Below are 18,699 nucleotides of genomic sequence, written 5' to 3'. Positions count from 1 at the left end.
ATTTGCTAACCTTTGTTATACCTGATTTATCTCGATAGTTAAAATTTCCCAAAAATAATATGAGATTTTAATAGGAGCTATTTCTTCATTTGTAGAGAAAAGGGATTTTTTGATTTGAATATAGTCTATTATTATTTATCCCTTCTCGAAAAATATAGTGATACATTTTAGTTAACTTTTTCTAGATCTGAACATTATATATATATACACACACATAAATATGAATTCAATCCCATAAATTATATTTTATTTAGATTGATATTTTTTCTTTTATTCGAATGAGTTAAAGCTGGAATAAAAATTTTTTTGATTCAGCATCATAAATATCATTATTCATTTTACACTTAAACAACTTACAATTAATTGGCAAAGTGTGCAAAGCAAATTTCTTAACAGCAATCAAACTTTTAATATTACTAAAACTACTATTTCTCTTTTCAGATATAAAGGCAACAAACAGAGCATGATATGCATGAAATGAAGTTTGTGCAACACTTTTAACACATGGGAATGACAAGAAAAAGCACAGAGTTTTTCGATCCCTTGGGAATTGGGGAATGTGTGGTTTCTTTCAAATCTTTGCATTTCAATGCTCTTTTAAATATGAGATTTGGCAGTGGGTATATCTGTTTCAAAATCGCACATTAGTTCATCACAACAGTTCAAAAACAATGCAATATAAATATGAAAATTTAATGCACATATTAAACCAATACAATAAGAATTTGATAGTTGGTTATGAGATGAGTTACAACCCTCTGGTTGTACATAAACAATATTTTGAAACAAAATTCAACGTAGATTAATTTGCTATAACTAAAATAGAGTGTTATCAATATATAAAAGAAAAAGAATGGCTGTTAAATTACATTTTTCTTGGTTAACTGTTAATGTACAGAAGATTATATTTAGTGCTTATTTTTTCCAAGCTTATTAATTTAAAATAATTTGATTTACACTATCAACTTATTTAATTTACTACTATATGAATAAAACAATAAGCAACTGAAAAATTAATCTAAAAATAGTTATATTGTAGTCACTATGTTTGCTGTAGTCATAACATAGCTAAAATTACAACAATAATCTAATCTTCATTTGTAGTAAATTTTAGTATTAAGAGAGAGGAGAAATTTGTTTTTGAAGTAAAGAAATATTTATAACCTCTCATTGCATTAAAATGCTTAAAAATAAAAATTGACAAGAGTATAAAATAATGTAAAACCATAATAAAGACAATGTTAAGTTCCATACAGGAGCATGATCAAGTTTCATTTGAGTACATTCATTTATAGGGAATATTTGGAAGTTATTCATATTTAGAAGAGGTTTATTAAGAGGTCTTTGCAAATATTTGATCCATCAATAACAAGCTATGAACAAAAGTTGGTTTAAAATCAAAATCAAGTACAAAGTTATCTACTTGTCATGGTCCGCTTTACATTTGATTATTTTCAGAGAAAATTTTAAAGCTAAAGGATTTGATATTAATTAAATCATTAAAAAAATGCCTGCCAATGAAGCATCTTTATTTCTAATTCATTTATAAATATTTTGTAATTAGCCCGCTTTTTTAGTCTAGAAATTCAGGACTATATATTTTTGCAAATTTCCTGTATTGGCTACAACATGGTTTAACTATTCAAGACATAAAATTTAGATATAAAGCAATATATAATAGATATACAGTATATAATTATAAAAGACAAATACAGCTGGCGACTTGTTATTAAATTAATAAATCATCGATATTGGTCATCCCACTATCAATAAATGTAACAGAAAAAATTGATTACATTTTAAATTAACTTTTACAATGAGAGTTAATCTAATGTGCAGATAAGAATTCGGGTTATTAATTAATAAACCATCGATATTGGTCATCCCACTATCTATAAATGCAACAGAAAAAATTTATTACATTTTAAATTAACTTTTACAATGAGAGTTAATCTAATGTGCAGATAAGAATTCGGGTAGCGTTTGCTTAATATCACACACTTAGTAACATGATAAATCATATTTAAAAATTGACTATTTCATTAATGTTTATTTAATATTTTACAGTTGCACTATTTTCAATATGTAATTAGTATTGCAAATTTCTGTTCACAAATGCACAATTTCAGTTGCTTTTTTTTCATACAGCAAATTAAAGAAGAATTTCATTACTTAGCCAATAAATAAATTTTAAGCAGATATAAAAAATATACAATATCTATGATTTAATTGTTTATAACAGGAACAGTTTATACAATCAAAATATATATCATACTATAAAAAAATATCAAAAAACACTTTTTCACGATGGCAATTTTAATATAACAGGTTTTTATTAACAAGTAGGTTTTTGAGAGGCATTAATTTTAGCATAACAGTAAAAATAAAAAATTTGTTAAAAAAGAATTTTTTTTCCTCCCTAAATTGCTCAGATTAATATAAATTTAACCAACAAAGCATTTTAAGCTAATTTTATCTGTTTTGCATACTTCACCTTTCCATTATGACTAAACAAAAAAAGCTTTTAATCACTCATGATAAACAAACAGACTGCCATTATGTGTATGTCAGACACCTGGTGGTGTAATTTGTGTATGAAGCTTTAAATATCCTAATTTAATAATTTGGCTAATATGTGTGAAAATATGACTTTCTAATAAAGTAAAAAGAAAGGCAAAATATATTTTGTGACGAATAAGAGAATTATTTGCTATAAATAATTACTTCTTATAACAAATTTGATAGCATTCACTGTCAATGGGCTAAAATTACAAAGTTAAACAATTAGAAATAACTTTTGAAAAATTACATATTGAAATTTTCAAAATTCTTAAAGTATTAAAACATCACTGAAGAAATATGAAAACTGAAACAATTAGGAAAAAAACAGTAGCTTTCAGAAAATATTTACATATTGTGTTTTAATTTTATCATGATTTATTTTCTTTCTTTACTTTAAAGAGTAATTTAAATCTTTGAGTAAAGTCATTTATTTCTTCGTTTTTACACACATAATAAAAGTAATTAACCAGCTTCTTGAGCTAAGTTTGATAGATGCTTACTTTTTAATATGCAGTAAGTTTTGTGAATAAAAATGAATTTACAATTGTTAAAAAAAATCATATTAAGCTAGGCATACTTTGATTCTTTCAGAAGATTTTTTAAAAAAATATTATTCTATCTTTGATAAAACTATATGTATGATTTAATTTAATAAATCATAAAATCAAATTACAATAAGCTTAAATAAAACTGCAGCAGGTTAAACAAGTTTTTAGCATTTTTGTAAGAAAAAAAAGTGAAAATAAGATTTCACTAATTTTATTATACAACATTAGTTAAAAAAAGCCAATAAAAAAAAATTAATACTAAAATGAACATTTGACTTTTATTCCGAAAATACTAATTCAGTCAAAATAAAGCTTTAGCAAATGTACTTAGTATTTTCAATGAAAAACACTTATTTAGAATTATAAAATTTAGCAGTTTATTATTTGACTGAAGTCAAAGTGAAAAATAATTTTATAAATATTTAACAATTTCAAAATTATTAATGAGTTTTGCTAAGACAAAAACAAAAAAGCGAATTTTTAAAAAAGAGTGGGGTAAAAATAAATAATGAACCTCAAGAAATTAAGTTTTGTTTACTTTGCATGACCAAATAACATCTAAAATGAACTTTAATAGTAAAACATATTTACAATAAAGGTGAACTATGTTGATATAATTATCTAAAAAAACCTTTCATAACTGGGACACCTAGATTAAAGTAAATAGCTGTATTCAATTTGTTCCTTAAGAATAATGATGATGAGTAAGAAAAAGATTCATTAAAAATAATATGCACATTTGATACACAAATTTGTGAAATAATTAACTTTAATATATAGCTGCTTTTATTATAGGGTATAATACAGTACATATTAAAAATAATTTAAGTAACATACAAGTTGAGGGGATGCCAACATACATATTTTTGTCTGAAGGAGACAAAAGATTTTCATTGTTCGATTAATTAAAGTTTAACATAGTTTTTAAGGTGTTAAATCTTATCGAGCATTAAATTCGTGTTTATATAAATGAATACAACTATCTAAATTGACAAGTATTTGAAAAACTGATAAGATACTGTCATTAATATAATTATTTCCATACCTAATTGTGTAATTATTTATTTAAATAGAATTTTACCACTTTAAACATTCTGATTGACTATCATGTTGCTTTTTAAAAAAATTTAAACATAATTGATTTATTGTTAGATTTAATTTAAAATCAACTATTGTGCATACAAAATTGAGAAACGTTGAATTGAGTAAGCACACAAACTTTTTTGTATAAAAATTGGAAACCCTTGAAATCACAAGTTTTGTTGAATACTAAAACAAATTAACTCATATAGGGAACATACACACATGCTAAAATTTCAATGCTTACAATAAAACAACTATTTAAATAATATTTAGTTAGTCCAGTATACATAGAAAATATAAGACATAACAATATATGTAACAATGCTCTTTCTTAAGACTTTTCCCAGTGGAAAATGAAATTCCATTGTTACGGTAGAAAACAACTTAGTAGTTGCCATCCCCTTGATTCCGATCTTAATTATTTTTAGTTTTTTTTTTCTTTCTCCCATGCAAATACAATAATAAATAAAAAATCACATAAAGGGAACTTGGAAAACTTTCAGAGGTATCTTTTTGCCGTGTTCTTTGGTTTATCTTTTGGCATATCTTGGAGCTTCGATAGGCACCACAAATAAAAAACAAAATCTACAATCACTCCATGCTTTGAATGCCGGCACTCTACACGTTTAGGTAGAAATTGCACAGCCCTTGTGTTTCTGTCCGATTACACGGTAATGTCCTTTGTACATACATACATGCATTAGACATATAGCAGCCAGCTGCTCGAAATAACTGTTGACCAGAATATATTTTACAGTTTTTGAATTATCATTATTTATGTTCTTCTTCAAACAAGGCGATCACCTTGCACACTGTGATGTACTGCCACTGTATGGGTAGGGTGTTTGGCCGCCTGTAAATGGTAACAGTGCCGTCACATTGTTACATAATGATTGGAATTGAGGCACAATATGCATGCAGCAATAAATGCAGCCCAAAATGAGACAGCAACATCAAAGAGGTAATGGCTAAATATCAAGAATATGCAAGTTGTCTTTCCTAGAAATAAGAAAAGGATGCAAAGCCATGCAATAAAGAAATGAAAACAAACTACAACTTTAAATACATAGTTGCCAATGCTCTGAATGTTGATAAAATCACTATTGATTTTAGTACTGGTGATATGGTTGGGTGTTTGGTTCTTTAGAACTACTTGATGCAGCAATTATGGTTTTTCAAAGCAACATATTTATGCTTTTGCAACAGAAATTCTCAGTTGCCAACGCTCTGAATGTTGATAAAATTACTATTTTATTTATTGATTTTAGTAAGGGTGATATGGTTGGCTGTTTGGTTCTTTGGAACTACTTGATGCAGCAATTATGCTTTTTCAAAGCAACATATTTATGCTTTTGCAACAGAAATTCTCCCTCTTGAATTGTAATTAGAAATCAATGACACAAATTTAGCAATTATATTGGAAAAAAACTACATGTTTCAGAGTAAACTCGCATTAACGCTGTAACAATTTAAAAAAAAAAATCAATTTAGTACAGTTCAGAGCAGAGTTGCAACAGGTACAGAGAAAAAATATACTTTTCCGTCATGTAAAGATTCTTTAATGAATTTGGAGCACCAATCTGTGTGGTTTTGTTGATGGCAATTTGGCTAACATTGCTTCAGAATAGTTTTTAAAACCAACACATAGAATTTTTTGCAGAAATAATTTTTTAATATGATAAATAAATATGCACAAATATGCTGTGGTGTATGTGACAGTGTGGCATAACAAAACTCATGTATGCACAAAATCAACCGCAAATGAAATACTTGTTGGTCCGCACGTGCGTACACTGAGCTGGCTTTGGTCGGGAAGGTTTCTTGCACTCCCACGTGTAACCCTGCTGCATTTTGTAAGATATTCTCGATTTCAGGTTTCATTTCCTGCCCTCTGATTCTCCCTTAAAAATTTTTGCTGATCATGGGGACCAACTACCATTGCCAAATTTTTTCCCTTTTAGTCAAAAGAAAATTTTATTTCCCTTGTTACTTTCATTGCTTGGGAAGCAGTATCATCTTTGTTACTGACGGGCTAATGGCCTTCAGCTGTTTGATTTATAGATCAGTACCATAACCCTTGATTTTGATTAATTGAACTTAACATTTGGATCATTCAGTCATTACGTATTTTTCATGTTGGTTCAGAGCAGTCAACATTCACAAAGCGTAATCACCTCATTTAATTTAATAACAATAAGAATTGAAATTTTGAATCATAGGATTTTTAACTGAATAACTTTCCACCATTTGCATAAAAAATTTTAAAATTTTTAGTGAGAAGTTATTTTATTAAAAAAAAAGAAGTAATATTTGAAAGAAGTGATGTATTGAGTGATGATTTGAAAGAAGTGATGTAAGGAGTGAAAGAAGTGATTTAAAAGAAGTGATGTAAAAAATTCAATAATCTCAGATTTGTTAAATATTATACTTGTAGGATCCATATGATTATCATTTACTTCTAACAAAAATGTTAAGCTTCAATACTCTTTGTATTTACTTTATAGAATTATTTAATTTTTCTTAATCTATTCTTTTAAGAAATACTGAACCAAGCTACAAACACTTAAGAGACCAACTGAACTTGTTTGAAACTATTCAACTCCAATCTCTAGGTCATTCTAATTGCAAATTGTAAGATATGATAATTTTACTGCAAAAACTTAAAATAAAGAATATTGGCAACCATGTTGACTTAAAATGACAGAAGTTTGGTCTGTAAAAAGGAGGGAAAGGTTCTTATTTATTTAAAAAAAATTCTAAACATAAAACTACCACAGGAAAACATTCAACATCAAAAAAGATGAGAGCTATAGTTGTTAAAACATTTAAAATGCTCAAAGAAAAGATTATTGATAACATAAGCTAAATTTACAAGCATACAATATTTATAATTGGTAGAGGAAATAAAGCTTTCAATGATAAGCTAAACACATAACAGCCAACATTTAAGCAGATCTATAATCTTAAAACATAAATTAATCAATATATTATACCTCATCTGGTCTTCTTTCAGTGCCTTTTAACAAAAGGTTGTTGAATTCTCTTTGTAAAATTTGCCTAACCTAGAAATAATAAGTGATTAAAATGATCAAACATAAATGAAAAAGAGTATCTTTAATTTAAAAAAACAAAACACTATTTTTATCTTTAAAAAACCCCGTTTAAGATATTTAAGAAACCATGTTTTCGATGAATAAATTATTCTTTTATTACATTAAGAAATATTAAAGAAAAAAAATATTTCAAAATTCATGTAACCCTTTAAATTCTTCGAAACATTTTGCTATTTGTTGAATAATTAGTGTGTTAATAAGCCATCACTTTATACATCATATATAATTAATAGAACTGCTTAAAGTTTATAAATATATACATACATATGTTTTTAGCAATATGCTTACTAGATCTTAGAAATTATTCAGAGTTAGTACAATCAACTCTTGATATTTTTAACCCCGGCTATCATAGCTTAACTGAAACGATGGAACACTTTTAAGAAAGTAATTCCAAACGAAGACTGGATTGCCACTTATTGCATTTTGAAGATTACTAAGTTTTAACAAATGAATAAAACGGAAAATTGATTCTCCTTGAGAGTTATTGCACAATGAAGGTGGGCCATGCAGGGGAAAAATGGTTTCTGTCCATACGCAAACCAGAAAAATAAAAGTATAGTGAAAAAGATGATGGGAATATTAGTGAGGAAGCAATGTCTGGAGACCAATTTTGAGGAAGAATACAGTTTTTGTCCAACAAGATTTTCAAAATTAAAAATTGTAAAGTTTGTTTGTTAGGGGATATAAATAAATAATTGTAACATTTGTGTATACAGTAAGACCTCGATTATCCGAGCTAATTGGGACCGCTAATACCTTGGATATCGGAAATCTCGGTTAATAGGAACCATGTATAAAAACCCTCCGTGCTTGCGAATTTAACTACTTTTAGAATGTACAATGGAACAACGTACAATGGAACGTTTTTTAAATGATAAAAAAGTAAACATATATGAACTTATGTTTCACAGCTAAAAAGACTTATAAAGGAAATCAACTCTAGTAGTAAATTTTAAAAAGTAAAATGGAATTTTTTTTAACTATATTTAGTTAAATATCGAAAGACGCATTTTCAAAAATNAAAAAAGGTTGCAAGACAGAAAAATATTGCTCGCTAAAACCGGGTCTTGCTCGTTAAAAGCGACTTCTGTTCCATAGACTTAACATTGATCCAACCAAAAATTCTCATTTCCCTCGGTAAATCCGAGCTCGACTGTACTTTTATTTTTATGATTTCAATCAAATGCTTGCACCTGAAAAATCTTAACATTGAAATTAGTTTTCTCAAAATAAGCTTTTATGAGCTTAAACTGTTTCCCCCTCCCTTGATCTTCAAATATTAATTGATGTCTTTATTTTGTCAACTGAATTCTAGCAAATATTATTTTTGAATCTCAAGATATAAAAACATTATCATCGTTTAAATATAAATAAAATTTTTTCACAAATGAAAATAAATCTATGCTTTCTAATTTGTTGTGACAATAATAATTACAATTATTGACAATATTCAATCATGAAGCAAACAATTAAAAAAATTACTTTAGAACTTCATAATTTAATAACTTTTATCTAAAAAATTAATATAAGTCTCATTTATATTTGGATTCGACTCTGGCTAAACATAGAAAGTTCAGTGCAAATCACTAACTTGTGATAATTATATAAAATAAGTTAAAAAAGGAAAAACATGCAAAATATCTTATACACATATGCACAGCTTAAAATTGCCACTTATTAAATAGTTTATTCACATTTCAATTTTTAATTTACTATAAAGATTCATCTAGTAAAAACCTGAGTATTTTGAGTAGGTATCTGTAGTGCCAATCCCAAAGCTGCGTGGTCAAAACTTTCATCCAAGGCTATCACAGATCCATGAACCCCACTATCCATTAAATAAGCAGAATAGTCTCGAAGTCCAATACTATCAAGCCATTTTATAACTCTGTCATTAGACCAGACTAAAACATCTGAAATAGCGAACATTTAATTAAAGTGAACAAAAATTTATCAGTTGACAACAGATCTGAAAACAACGCAGCTCAAATATTTTAAACAAAGAAGAAAACAATGAAAAATATGGGGAAAAAAAATGAAAAATGTAATAATGTCAGCCAAAGTTGATGTAGTCAGGGGATATCAGCCCTGAAGTCAAAAGAAAAATAATTTTTAAAGAACCTACTTAAAAACATATTCCTTAGCCAAAACCAAAAGCACACCACATTCAGAAAATCACAAAGAAACATCAAGTCCCTACTTGATGCGCAGAAAGAAAAAAAGTAAAGCAAGAAAGTTGTTGCCATCTGTTAGTAGAAAAGCTTAACTGGGGCAACTCAGTTAAGTCTCGATCTAGCCCTTATTAAAAGAAAGAAAATAAAAACTAATAAATTTTAAACATTTCTTCAATCTTACCTTCAATATTCTAAAAATTAAGAGGAAAACCATTACTTTTAAAAAAATTACGAGTAGCCTCTTGAAAGTATTCAACATTATTGCAAATTTTATTAATTCTAGATAGTGGAGAAAAAAATAAATTTTTGAAAATATTACTACACAAATTTGAATCAAAATTATAGAAAAAAAATAACTCTAAAATTAAAAGCTTTCCTTTTATCATAAACACCAATTTCATTTTGATTATTAGCAATATTAATTTCAAAATCGAAATATTCAACATTTAAGCAATTATCATTAGTTTTCCTCAAAACAAACTTCAGGAAAAATATTAAAAATAAAATCATAATTTTCACAATTAAATCATCAAAATATTTAAAAGCTATAAAATCATTAAACTCAAGAAACTTTGCTTCAAAAAAAATATTAGCAAAAGCTCCTGAAAAAGAATTTCCGTATGGTATTCCTATTTTCTGTTTTTAAAAATCAATACCATTAAAAAGAACATCTTCAAAAAGATTTACAAATATCAATCCAATAACTTTTATCAACATTTTTATTAATTAAATATGTATCATAAATGCAACAACAAACAGAGTATTTGAGCATGAGGTATACTGGTATAAAGATTTTCAAAATCAAATGTATTAATATTAAAAACCTAATTTTTTTTTCAATAAAGTTCAAAACATCAATATTACTATTAACAACAATAATTTTCTCAGTTTCAATTTTAAGTAAAATAATTTTTAGAATATTAAATAATTTTTTAAATTGTAACTATTAGTACTATAAACCTGAATTTAACTGGATTTTTATGAAATTTAACTATTGGAAATAATTAAGGATAAGTAATTCGATTCAATTTAAATTTTTTAGTAAAAGCAATAATCATTTTACCAATTTGTTGTCATCCTTTAATTTATATTCCTTAATAATCAATTTTTAAAAAAAATATTTACACATAATACAGCTTAATAGAAGCTTTATCAATAACTGTAATAATTAGCTTATTTTAAAATTTTCTCAAACATATCATAATCAATAACTGTACCACTAGGATAAAAATAAAATTTGTTTAATTTATTTTTCACACTTTCAACAATCCTTGTTTTCCATTCTGTAAAACCTTCAATGGGCCAATGATATTTTCTGGAAACCATAGCAATAAAGCAATTTAGATTCCTTTTTAACTAATAAAATAAAAACCTCATTTTTCATTCTTAACCCTGTTCTAAATTTAGATTCGCTACTCAAAATTTTACTTTCAAGAGGCTAATAGTAATTTTTTAAATTATCTTGAAAGTAATGGTTTTCCTTTTAATCTTTACAATACTGAAGGTAAAATTAATTAAATGATTAAAAATTATTAGTTTTATTTTCTTTCAGATCGAGACTTAACTGAGTGGCTGAGTTAAGCTTTTTTACTAATAGATGGCAACAACATTCCTACTTTCCTCTTTTTCTTCTTTCTGTACACTAAATAGGGGTGTGATGTTTATTTGTGAATTTCAGTTTGGTTTGTGATTTTCTGAATGTGGTGTGTTTTTGGCTTTGGCTAAGGAATATGTTTTTAAGAAGGTTTCTTGAAGTTTTTTTTCCCTTTTGTAATTAGCTTATGTATTTTACTTTTGTATTCTCTTTACATTTGCCGTGCTCTGGATAGAAAAGTTTTAGCACTATTTTTATGACTTCCGGGGCAGTTACCCTCTGACGACGTCAACTTCGGTTGTTATCATTATATTTTTCATTGTTTTCTTCTTTGTTTACAATTTGCTATTGGTTTCAATTTTCTGCTGCATTGCACATAAAATAATGCCTTTATAGGTATAATTTCGTTATAAAATAATGTCTTAAAGAAAACTTTTCCTCTCTTCCACATAAATTCCAAGTTATTCACACTAATAATGCTAAAATCACTTTAATGGCACAAAATTTTGTTCTAAAATAATGTTTTTTAAACAGGAATTAAATTTTGAATAACTGTTCAACATTTTCACAATCTTTTCTTCACATGGAGAATTCTTAAGATAGTTAATCATAAATTGAGAAGCTCAACAGTGAAAAGACAGTTCAAAGTCATAATTTTATACAATTTTTTCTAATGAATATGATTAAAATTATTTTTACACATTCATATTTGGTACAAGGATATTGCAAACATAGATAAATTTTTTCAATTTCTTTTTAAACAATTATATAATAATTTCATGCTATACATGCAGAATAAGAACACAGTTTATTGAGTATAAAACACAGATTAAAAAAAATTTCCAACAGTGCAAAACACAAGATAAAACTACATTTAGATAATTTAAAACTTTTTTTTAGTCAAATACAGTAGAGCACTGATTATTTGGATTAAACCTGACCAGGATAACCAAAAAACTGGATAAGCACTTTAAAAAAAAAATAGTTATGAGAATATTTCTAAGTAACTTTCCTTCATAATTTTTTCAGGCTTAAGATTGGCGATTACAGTAGTACCTATTATAGCATATTACAAAGTTTAAAAGGTTTAATTTTATTAGAAACCTGCTCACTTGCTCCCTTATTAGAAACTTCTTGAAACCCACTTTGAAACTGGACCGAAAGAACGTGAGGATCTTTCAAAGAAAAAAAAAAGAAAGATTTTTTTTTTGGACCCCTTACAGATATTCTTTTTTTCTTCTGAAGAAGAAGGTGGGAAAAAATACACGGTCTTTGAACGAGCCGGATAATTGGACAATCAGGTAAATCAACATTCAGATAATTGGCGCTCTACTGTAAATTGTAAATGACAAAACTTGATCAAATAAATGAGCAATTAAGCAAATTCTAGTTTGCAAGGTTTAAGACTTCATATGCATAAAAAATTATATATTTTTAAAAGATAATTTCAATTATACTGGGGAAAAAATGCACATTTTACAGCTTGGTAGGCAAGTTTAACCATTACCTTTGATTTCATGCTCACTAAGTTTTCTTCTGTCTTCTAAAGCTTCTCTATTATAATTTAACCTTTTTAAGCAATTTATACCATATTGTAGACTTGTCCTAAAAGTGCAAAAGTAAACATTGTGTAGATTATGATAATAATAAAATAAGAAGATCAAAATAGTTAAAGCTTTTACCTATGAAAACCATCAACCATTTTTAAATGCTGACGTAAGTCTCGCTTTGTTAAGTGGTCTAACATTCTAGCATCAACAAGACATTCCATAAAAGTTGATCTATATTGTGCTAATCCTAAACTAGGTAACCATTCATTTCCAATCCATTCATGATTCATTTCCCCAAATGCTAAACTCTGAAAGAATTTTTAATGATTATTTTTAGGATATTAGAACAGTTTAAGATTTTTAAACAGTTAAGATTAGAACAGTTAAGATTTTTTTTAAAAAAATATCGATTAAAGATGTCAAAGTGATATTTTATCTATACACCGTTGTAGAACAACATATGTTAAATTACAATAAAAGGAAGGGTTTATATGCATGTGTCTATCTAATAACGGCTTGTGCAATTGAACTAAGGGTCAATTTTAGCTTGAACCCTAAAAATCGTTAATTTTTTAAAAATATGCCATGCTTAAAACGAATTTGTTTACATTGAAGAAACTTTATGAATTTTTCAATTATTTAAAAGATAACATCAGTAATGCTTGTTGGTTTACAACTTTACAGCTTTGTTTAATAAAAAAACCAGTTCCATTGGGACTTCATCGTATGTTCGTTTATAATTATTTATCTTTTATATAACGAAAGCATAAGTAATGCACTGAAAAACAGAGATTATAGTTAGCTGATGATCTCTAAATCTAAATAATGTAAAAATACTATTCTATAAATTCAAATAATAATAATAAAAAAATATTATTAATGTTTGTTGGTTTACAGCTTTGTTTAATAAAAAAACGAGTTCCATTGGGACTTCATTGTATGTTCGTTTATAATGATTTATTTTTTATATTACGAATGCATTAGTAATGCACTGAAAAACAGAGATTATAGTTAGCTGATTATACCATGATCTCTAAATCTAAATAATGTAAAAATACTATTCTATAAATCCAAATAATAATAAAAAATATTAGTAATGTTTGTTGGTTTACAGCTTTGTTTAATACTAAAAGGAGTTCCATTGGGACTTCATTGCATGTTCGTTTATAATTATTTATTTTTTATATTACGAAAGCATAAGTAATGCACTGAAAAACAGAGATTATAGTTACCTAATTATACCATGATCTCTAAATCTAAACAATGTAAAAATATTATTCCACAAATCCAAATAATAATAAAAAAAAAAGTTATGTAGTAAAATGCTAATTTATAAGGAAAATTGCTTGATTATGGTAAATGTTGACAATCATGCTTTAACAACCATCAATAACCAACAACATAAATTTTGGTAAGCATTCATTTCTAAATGATACTGAATATAGTTAATCTTTATTTTTACTTTAATGAGTTGCACTCCTAGTTTGATTATAAATACAATTTGGACAAGGATAACAAATATTTACATACGACATAACAACACTCGGAATTTGAATCACGCATTTGATCATTCAGTTTGACCATTTTTATGACTGATTTGTCGGTACTGTTATAGATCTCAACATATTTTTACAAAATCGGCTTTTGGTTTTTTATCATAATTTTCATGCTGCATCAACAGGGTTGCCACAGAAAAAAAATGAACAAAATAGTTGTTTTAAGTTGCCTAAAGCAGGAAAATAGTTGCCTTAATAAGAACAAAAATTCATCAAAAGTATGACTAAAATTTTGTTCATGACTTAATTGTCATATACCATGATCCATTCAGTCAAGTTGTTGGCAAATATGATAATTTTTATATAAACGTTAATGTTTATATACATATGAAAAGTTATTACTAAAATTTGAAATTCACGCATCGTAATATCATAATTAATTCCCCCTCCCCTCTTTTTTAAAATCATGAGGAATTTCATAGCAATAATCATTAAAAAGGCGATTGAGAAATGAAATAGACTCACAATGGAATCTGTGCAGATTGAACGAATAAAAAATATGCCTTAAAGAAGAAGAAAAAAACATTTCTAGGAGTACAGAAAAGTCTCCAAATAGTCTCCTTTTCCTGAAAATAGTTGCTTCTTTTAGACCTTTTCCGGTAAAAAAAAGTAGCCATAGTCGCCTCATGCCAAAAATAGTTGCATTTTAAATGCCTGTAGTAACCCTGCATCAATTTATGCTGTTAAATAAAAATACTATTTTCTGTTATACTAAAATAAGCACAAATAATTTCGTATGTAGATTTTTTTGATTCAGTTTGAATTACCTAAGTTTATGAGTGAAAACTTTAATTAGTATTTCTATATATTTTGAATTTTATTATTTTTAACACATGCATTATTTTATTCAAGAGTTGTGGAAAATAAAATAAATTTTTTCATTGCTTAAGAGATAATTATTATCAAAATATTTTGACAATATACAAACTTCTTTCTAAAGATAATTTGAAAAAGTTATAGTAAAAAAAAAAAAAAAAAAAAAAAAAAAAAAAAAAAAAAAAAAAACTCTACAATTTTGGGGAAAATTTCAAAATAAAAAAACTATATTCCGGGGAAATATTAGGCTCGGAGAAATTTCTGCACCTCTGGATTTTTATAACCTATTATATAAAATAAATACTTACTGTTCTAGAGGGTTTTGGAGCAGATGGACTAGTCAATGCAACCATTTCTTGGATTGCTAATCGTAGTTTCAGACGATGTAATGGATTACTTATTCCTATTTCCCTCTGTATTTCAGAATCTGATAAGGCAGACATAATGGCACCACTTTTTACATTTGCCCGACAGGCTGCAACATACCAGGCAGGCATACCAACCCACAACTAAAAATAATAATTAATTTTTTTAAAGTTAGATAAAGTAGTTTCATCAATGTTTTTAGAATTTTATGTAACATTTAAAAATATTTTTCTTCCTTTTTGAAAGAGAACAACCAAGATTATTAAAATAATTTCTTTTCAGCCACAAAAATTTTGCAAGTGAGAACTTTGTAAGTGTAATAATCTAAAGGGAAATTTTTTTTATTTCTTTTGCAAAATAGAAATAGAATCCAGTATATTTGGTTTACTTAAACGTGTATTCAGAATTTTCAAAAAAATTATTTACAAGCAATTTATACTCAATCACACATAACCTGTAATTTTTTCAAATAAATATTTAAGTAACAGAAAAAATTAAATAACATTTAAGCATTGTTTAAACTGGAACCTTATTTAGGAAACCCTTCCCTTGCATGTGATTTGCTTTCTAGCAGATTTAAAGGTGCTAACAGATTCTCAGCCACTTTTCAGTTCTAACAAGGCTCATTTAGACTTCTCTGCACACTTGAAAATGTTTTATTTAAGACTACTCCAGATATTTGATAAATCAAAGGCATTGAACCAAGGTTCTAAAGAACATTTTGTATTTATCATGATTGAAAATTTTATTGAGAAGAATAAATTGTTGCAAGAAGAGTCTATTTGGTATTATTCCAAATCCATAATTGTGGAAAATGTCAGAAACTTGAATTTTTTACATTACCTTTATGTACATACTGTTGGCAAAATAACTTGCCAGAGTAGAGGGAGTGTAAATTATAGGCATCCCCTTGGATATTCTTAGGTCAACTAAGTTTTATATAAATTTTCCAAGGATTCCTTTATAATAGATAGATTTAGCAAAAAAGTATCATACTGTAAGACTTTTGAGTAAAAATAAGTTCAAAAATTTCGGTTTAAACTGAGAAACATTAGAAAACATAATAATTGAAAATAAATAAAAGGAATTCTTTTGAAAACAAAAAATGTATTTTTAAACAATTGTGCAAGATTACCCAACTATATATTTTGAACTTCATTAAATATTCACTTCTCACGAAAAATTTAACAAAAAGTTGGATTCTTTGTAGTGTGTGGCTTATAGAAAATTGATTTATAAAGTTAGATTTTAATTTTGTATAATCTTCAAATTGACTAAAATTAACTGAAAAAATTTATATTTTGAAAATATAGTAATTTGTTTGACCTTTACACTAAAATTATCCCACAGTTAAAAAAAAAGTTAATAATACATTAACTATGGAAGATCAGATTTTCAAGAATTGAGAAATTACATAAAATCTTTAACATGAAGATAGCTTGCAAATGCAATGCCTCTCTATTGGAAAGACCAGAAAAAATGGCTCAGTCACGTTATCTCATTATTTATTTAAAATAGGTTCAGGAAAAAGAAGAAAAAAAAACTTAAATAATAATCACACCTCTAGCCAAGCAACTATTGTAGGGCCATTCCATAGAGCAAATGGTGTCCCTGCTTTCATAGATTCTCCTAACAATTCATGTCTGAAACAGAGAAAGAAAACACATAATTATAAAAAAGAAAACTAAAAACTTTTCAAGAATACAACTGATACACATATAATAAACACATTTGTTTTATAAATCTATAAAAGCCCATCTGTGCTTTGAATGTTCAATTATAAGCTGAGTTTTACATACATAGAAAGAGAAAACTAAGCATTTATGTCTGACTTGGTAAAGCGATATCTGATGAGTTGGTAATTACTTAAAATGAAACCAAGTTCATAAACATACATAAGCAAAAAAAACAGTAGCAACTTCTAATTTATTCAAGCACCAAGAACTATTATGAATTGTAAACCCAGATCCAGTTAAATAAGCTAAGATTAAAATTTTTTAAGAAGGGGAAAATACACATACACACTACTTTGTTAAAGAATTTTGGAAAAAAATTCTTTTTCAACCAATCTGTCATTGCATTTAAAAACGAATATTAGCAATTAATGAAGATACTATCATGCATTTCACTACATGATACGTTGCTATACAAAACTATTATAGAGAAATGACTCTTATGGCAATAAACAACAATAAGTTATACACACCAGGGGTCTGTTGAGAAGAAATTTGGATTCGTTAACACACCCTTCACAAAATATCTTTTCATAAAAACGGACCCTTCACAAATTTGTTTATGTTCATTATTATTTTGTTAATCGAATAAACCCTTCCTAGAGCAGAAAACAAGAAAGATGGATGTAAACAAATTAAGTTTTGTCTTCGGCAGACGTTTCTTCCATCATTCGTCCGAAATGAATATTCTGTGTTCAGCAGTATAGGCTAAATACCAAATATTTGTATGTTGCATCTCTAATTTAGTAGCAGCAATGGCTGTTTATTTTTTAAAATTTAATTATAATTTAACTGTGTTGCGCATTATCTTGTATGTCTTTACAATTTAAAAACTCCCTGAAAAAGTTTTTTTTGCAATAACGGACCTATTTGCACAAATTCACAAAAGCTTGACCATATTTGAAAGAATGTGACTTAACGTTTATTTTATATTCACAAAATACGAGTAATTTTTTTAAAATTTTACAAAAATGGACCTTTTACAAAATGTCTGGACGGACCCCTGCATACCATCTACAGGACTGTCATTTCCAGACACAAATATTATGACAGAAAAAAAAGTTTAATTTGGTCCATTTTATTCCTTTATTTCACAAGAATTTTTTTATTAGCTTCCCGTGTCAAATAAAAAATATGGTAGTTTTTTGTTTTCGAAACAAAGCATTTACATTACTTTTTCTTGGTTCTACGATCATGATCCGATTTTTGTCCTATTCCACCAGTCATGCCAACAGACTCCTGAACAGTTGCTTCAGCATCAATATATGAAACACCTAAATAGAAAATATATTAAATAGCATAAAATTGAGAGTGTAATTTCTAATTGATAATATTAAATTTCATTAAAATAAGATTTAAAATCCTAAATGGAATTTCTTATTTTCATTTATTAAAACCAATACTCGTATCAGTGCTCCAACGGCACACATTCATCAGTAGGAAAAATGGTAAGGATGGTAAAACAGAGATTACTTCATATTCAAGAGTTAAGATTTCAAACTTTATAATAACAGAAAAGTAAAATAGTAATTATTTAAAAATATTTGATAAATATGGGTTAGCAGCATCATTAACAATAACATTTTTGATCTTGATGATAT

The 18,699-nt window shown here is 26.9% G+C and overlaps 1 protein-coding gene across 4 annotated transcripts in view; it reads right to left on the bottom strand.

The window, feature by feature from the left end:
* Positions 1-3,876: 3,876 nt before the first annotated feature.
* The window catches only part of LOC107450141 (liprin-alpha-2), a 57,546-nt gene continuing 42,723 nt past the window's right edge, over positions 3,877-18,699 (bottom strand). For 2 of the 4 annotated variants that reach the window (XM_016065885.3, XM_071178545.1), the window contains 8 exons: positions 18,273-18,372; positions 16,927-17,008; positions 15,308-15,508; positions 12,760-12,935; positions 12,585-12,682; positions 9,047-9,222; positions 7,187-7,255; positions 3,877-5,192 (listed from right to left, as the gene is read on the bottom strand). In XM_016065885.3, coding sequence (XP_015921371.1) covers positions 5,169-5,192; positions 7,187-7,255; positions 9,047-9,222; positions 12,585-12,682; positions 12,760-12,935; positions 15,308-15,508; positions 16,927-17,008; positions 18,273-18,372 — 926 coding nt within the window. In that variant the 3' untranslated portion in view covers positions 3,877-5,168. The remainder of the gene's footprint in view (positions 5,193-7,186; positions 7,256-9,046; positions 9,223-12,584; positions 12,683-12,759; positions 12,936-15,307; positions 15,509-16,926; positions 17,009-18,272; positions 18,373-18,699) is intronic. The other 2 variants (XM_016065880.4, XM_016065889.3) reach the window with 1 other exon arrangement.

This window comes from Parasteatoda tepidariorum, chromosome 3, assembly GCF_043381705.1.
Source record: "Parasteatoda tepidariorum isolate YZ-2023 chromosome 3, CAS_Ptep_4.0, whole genome shotgun sequence".
In the NCBI taxonomy this organism is placed as follows: Eukaryota; Metazoa; Arthropoda; class Arachnida; order Araneae; family Theridiidae; genus Parasteatoda; species Parasteatoda tepidariorum.
The sequence above is the reverse complement of the archived record's forward strand: the minus strand, read 5'-3'. Positions and strand labels throughout refer to the sequence as shown.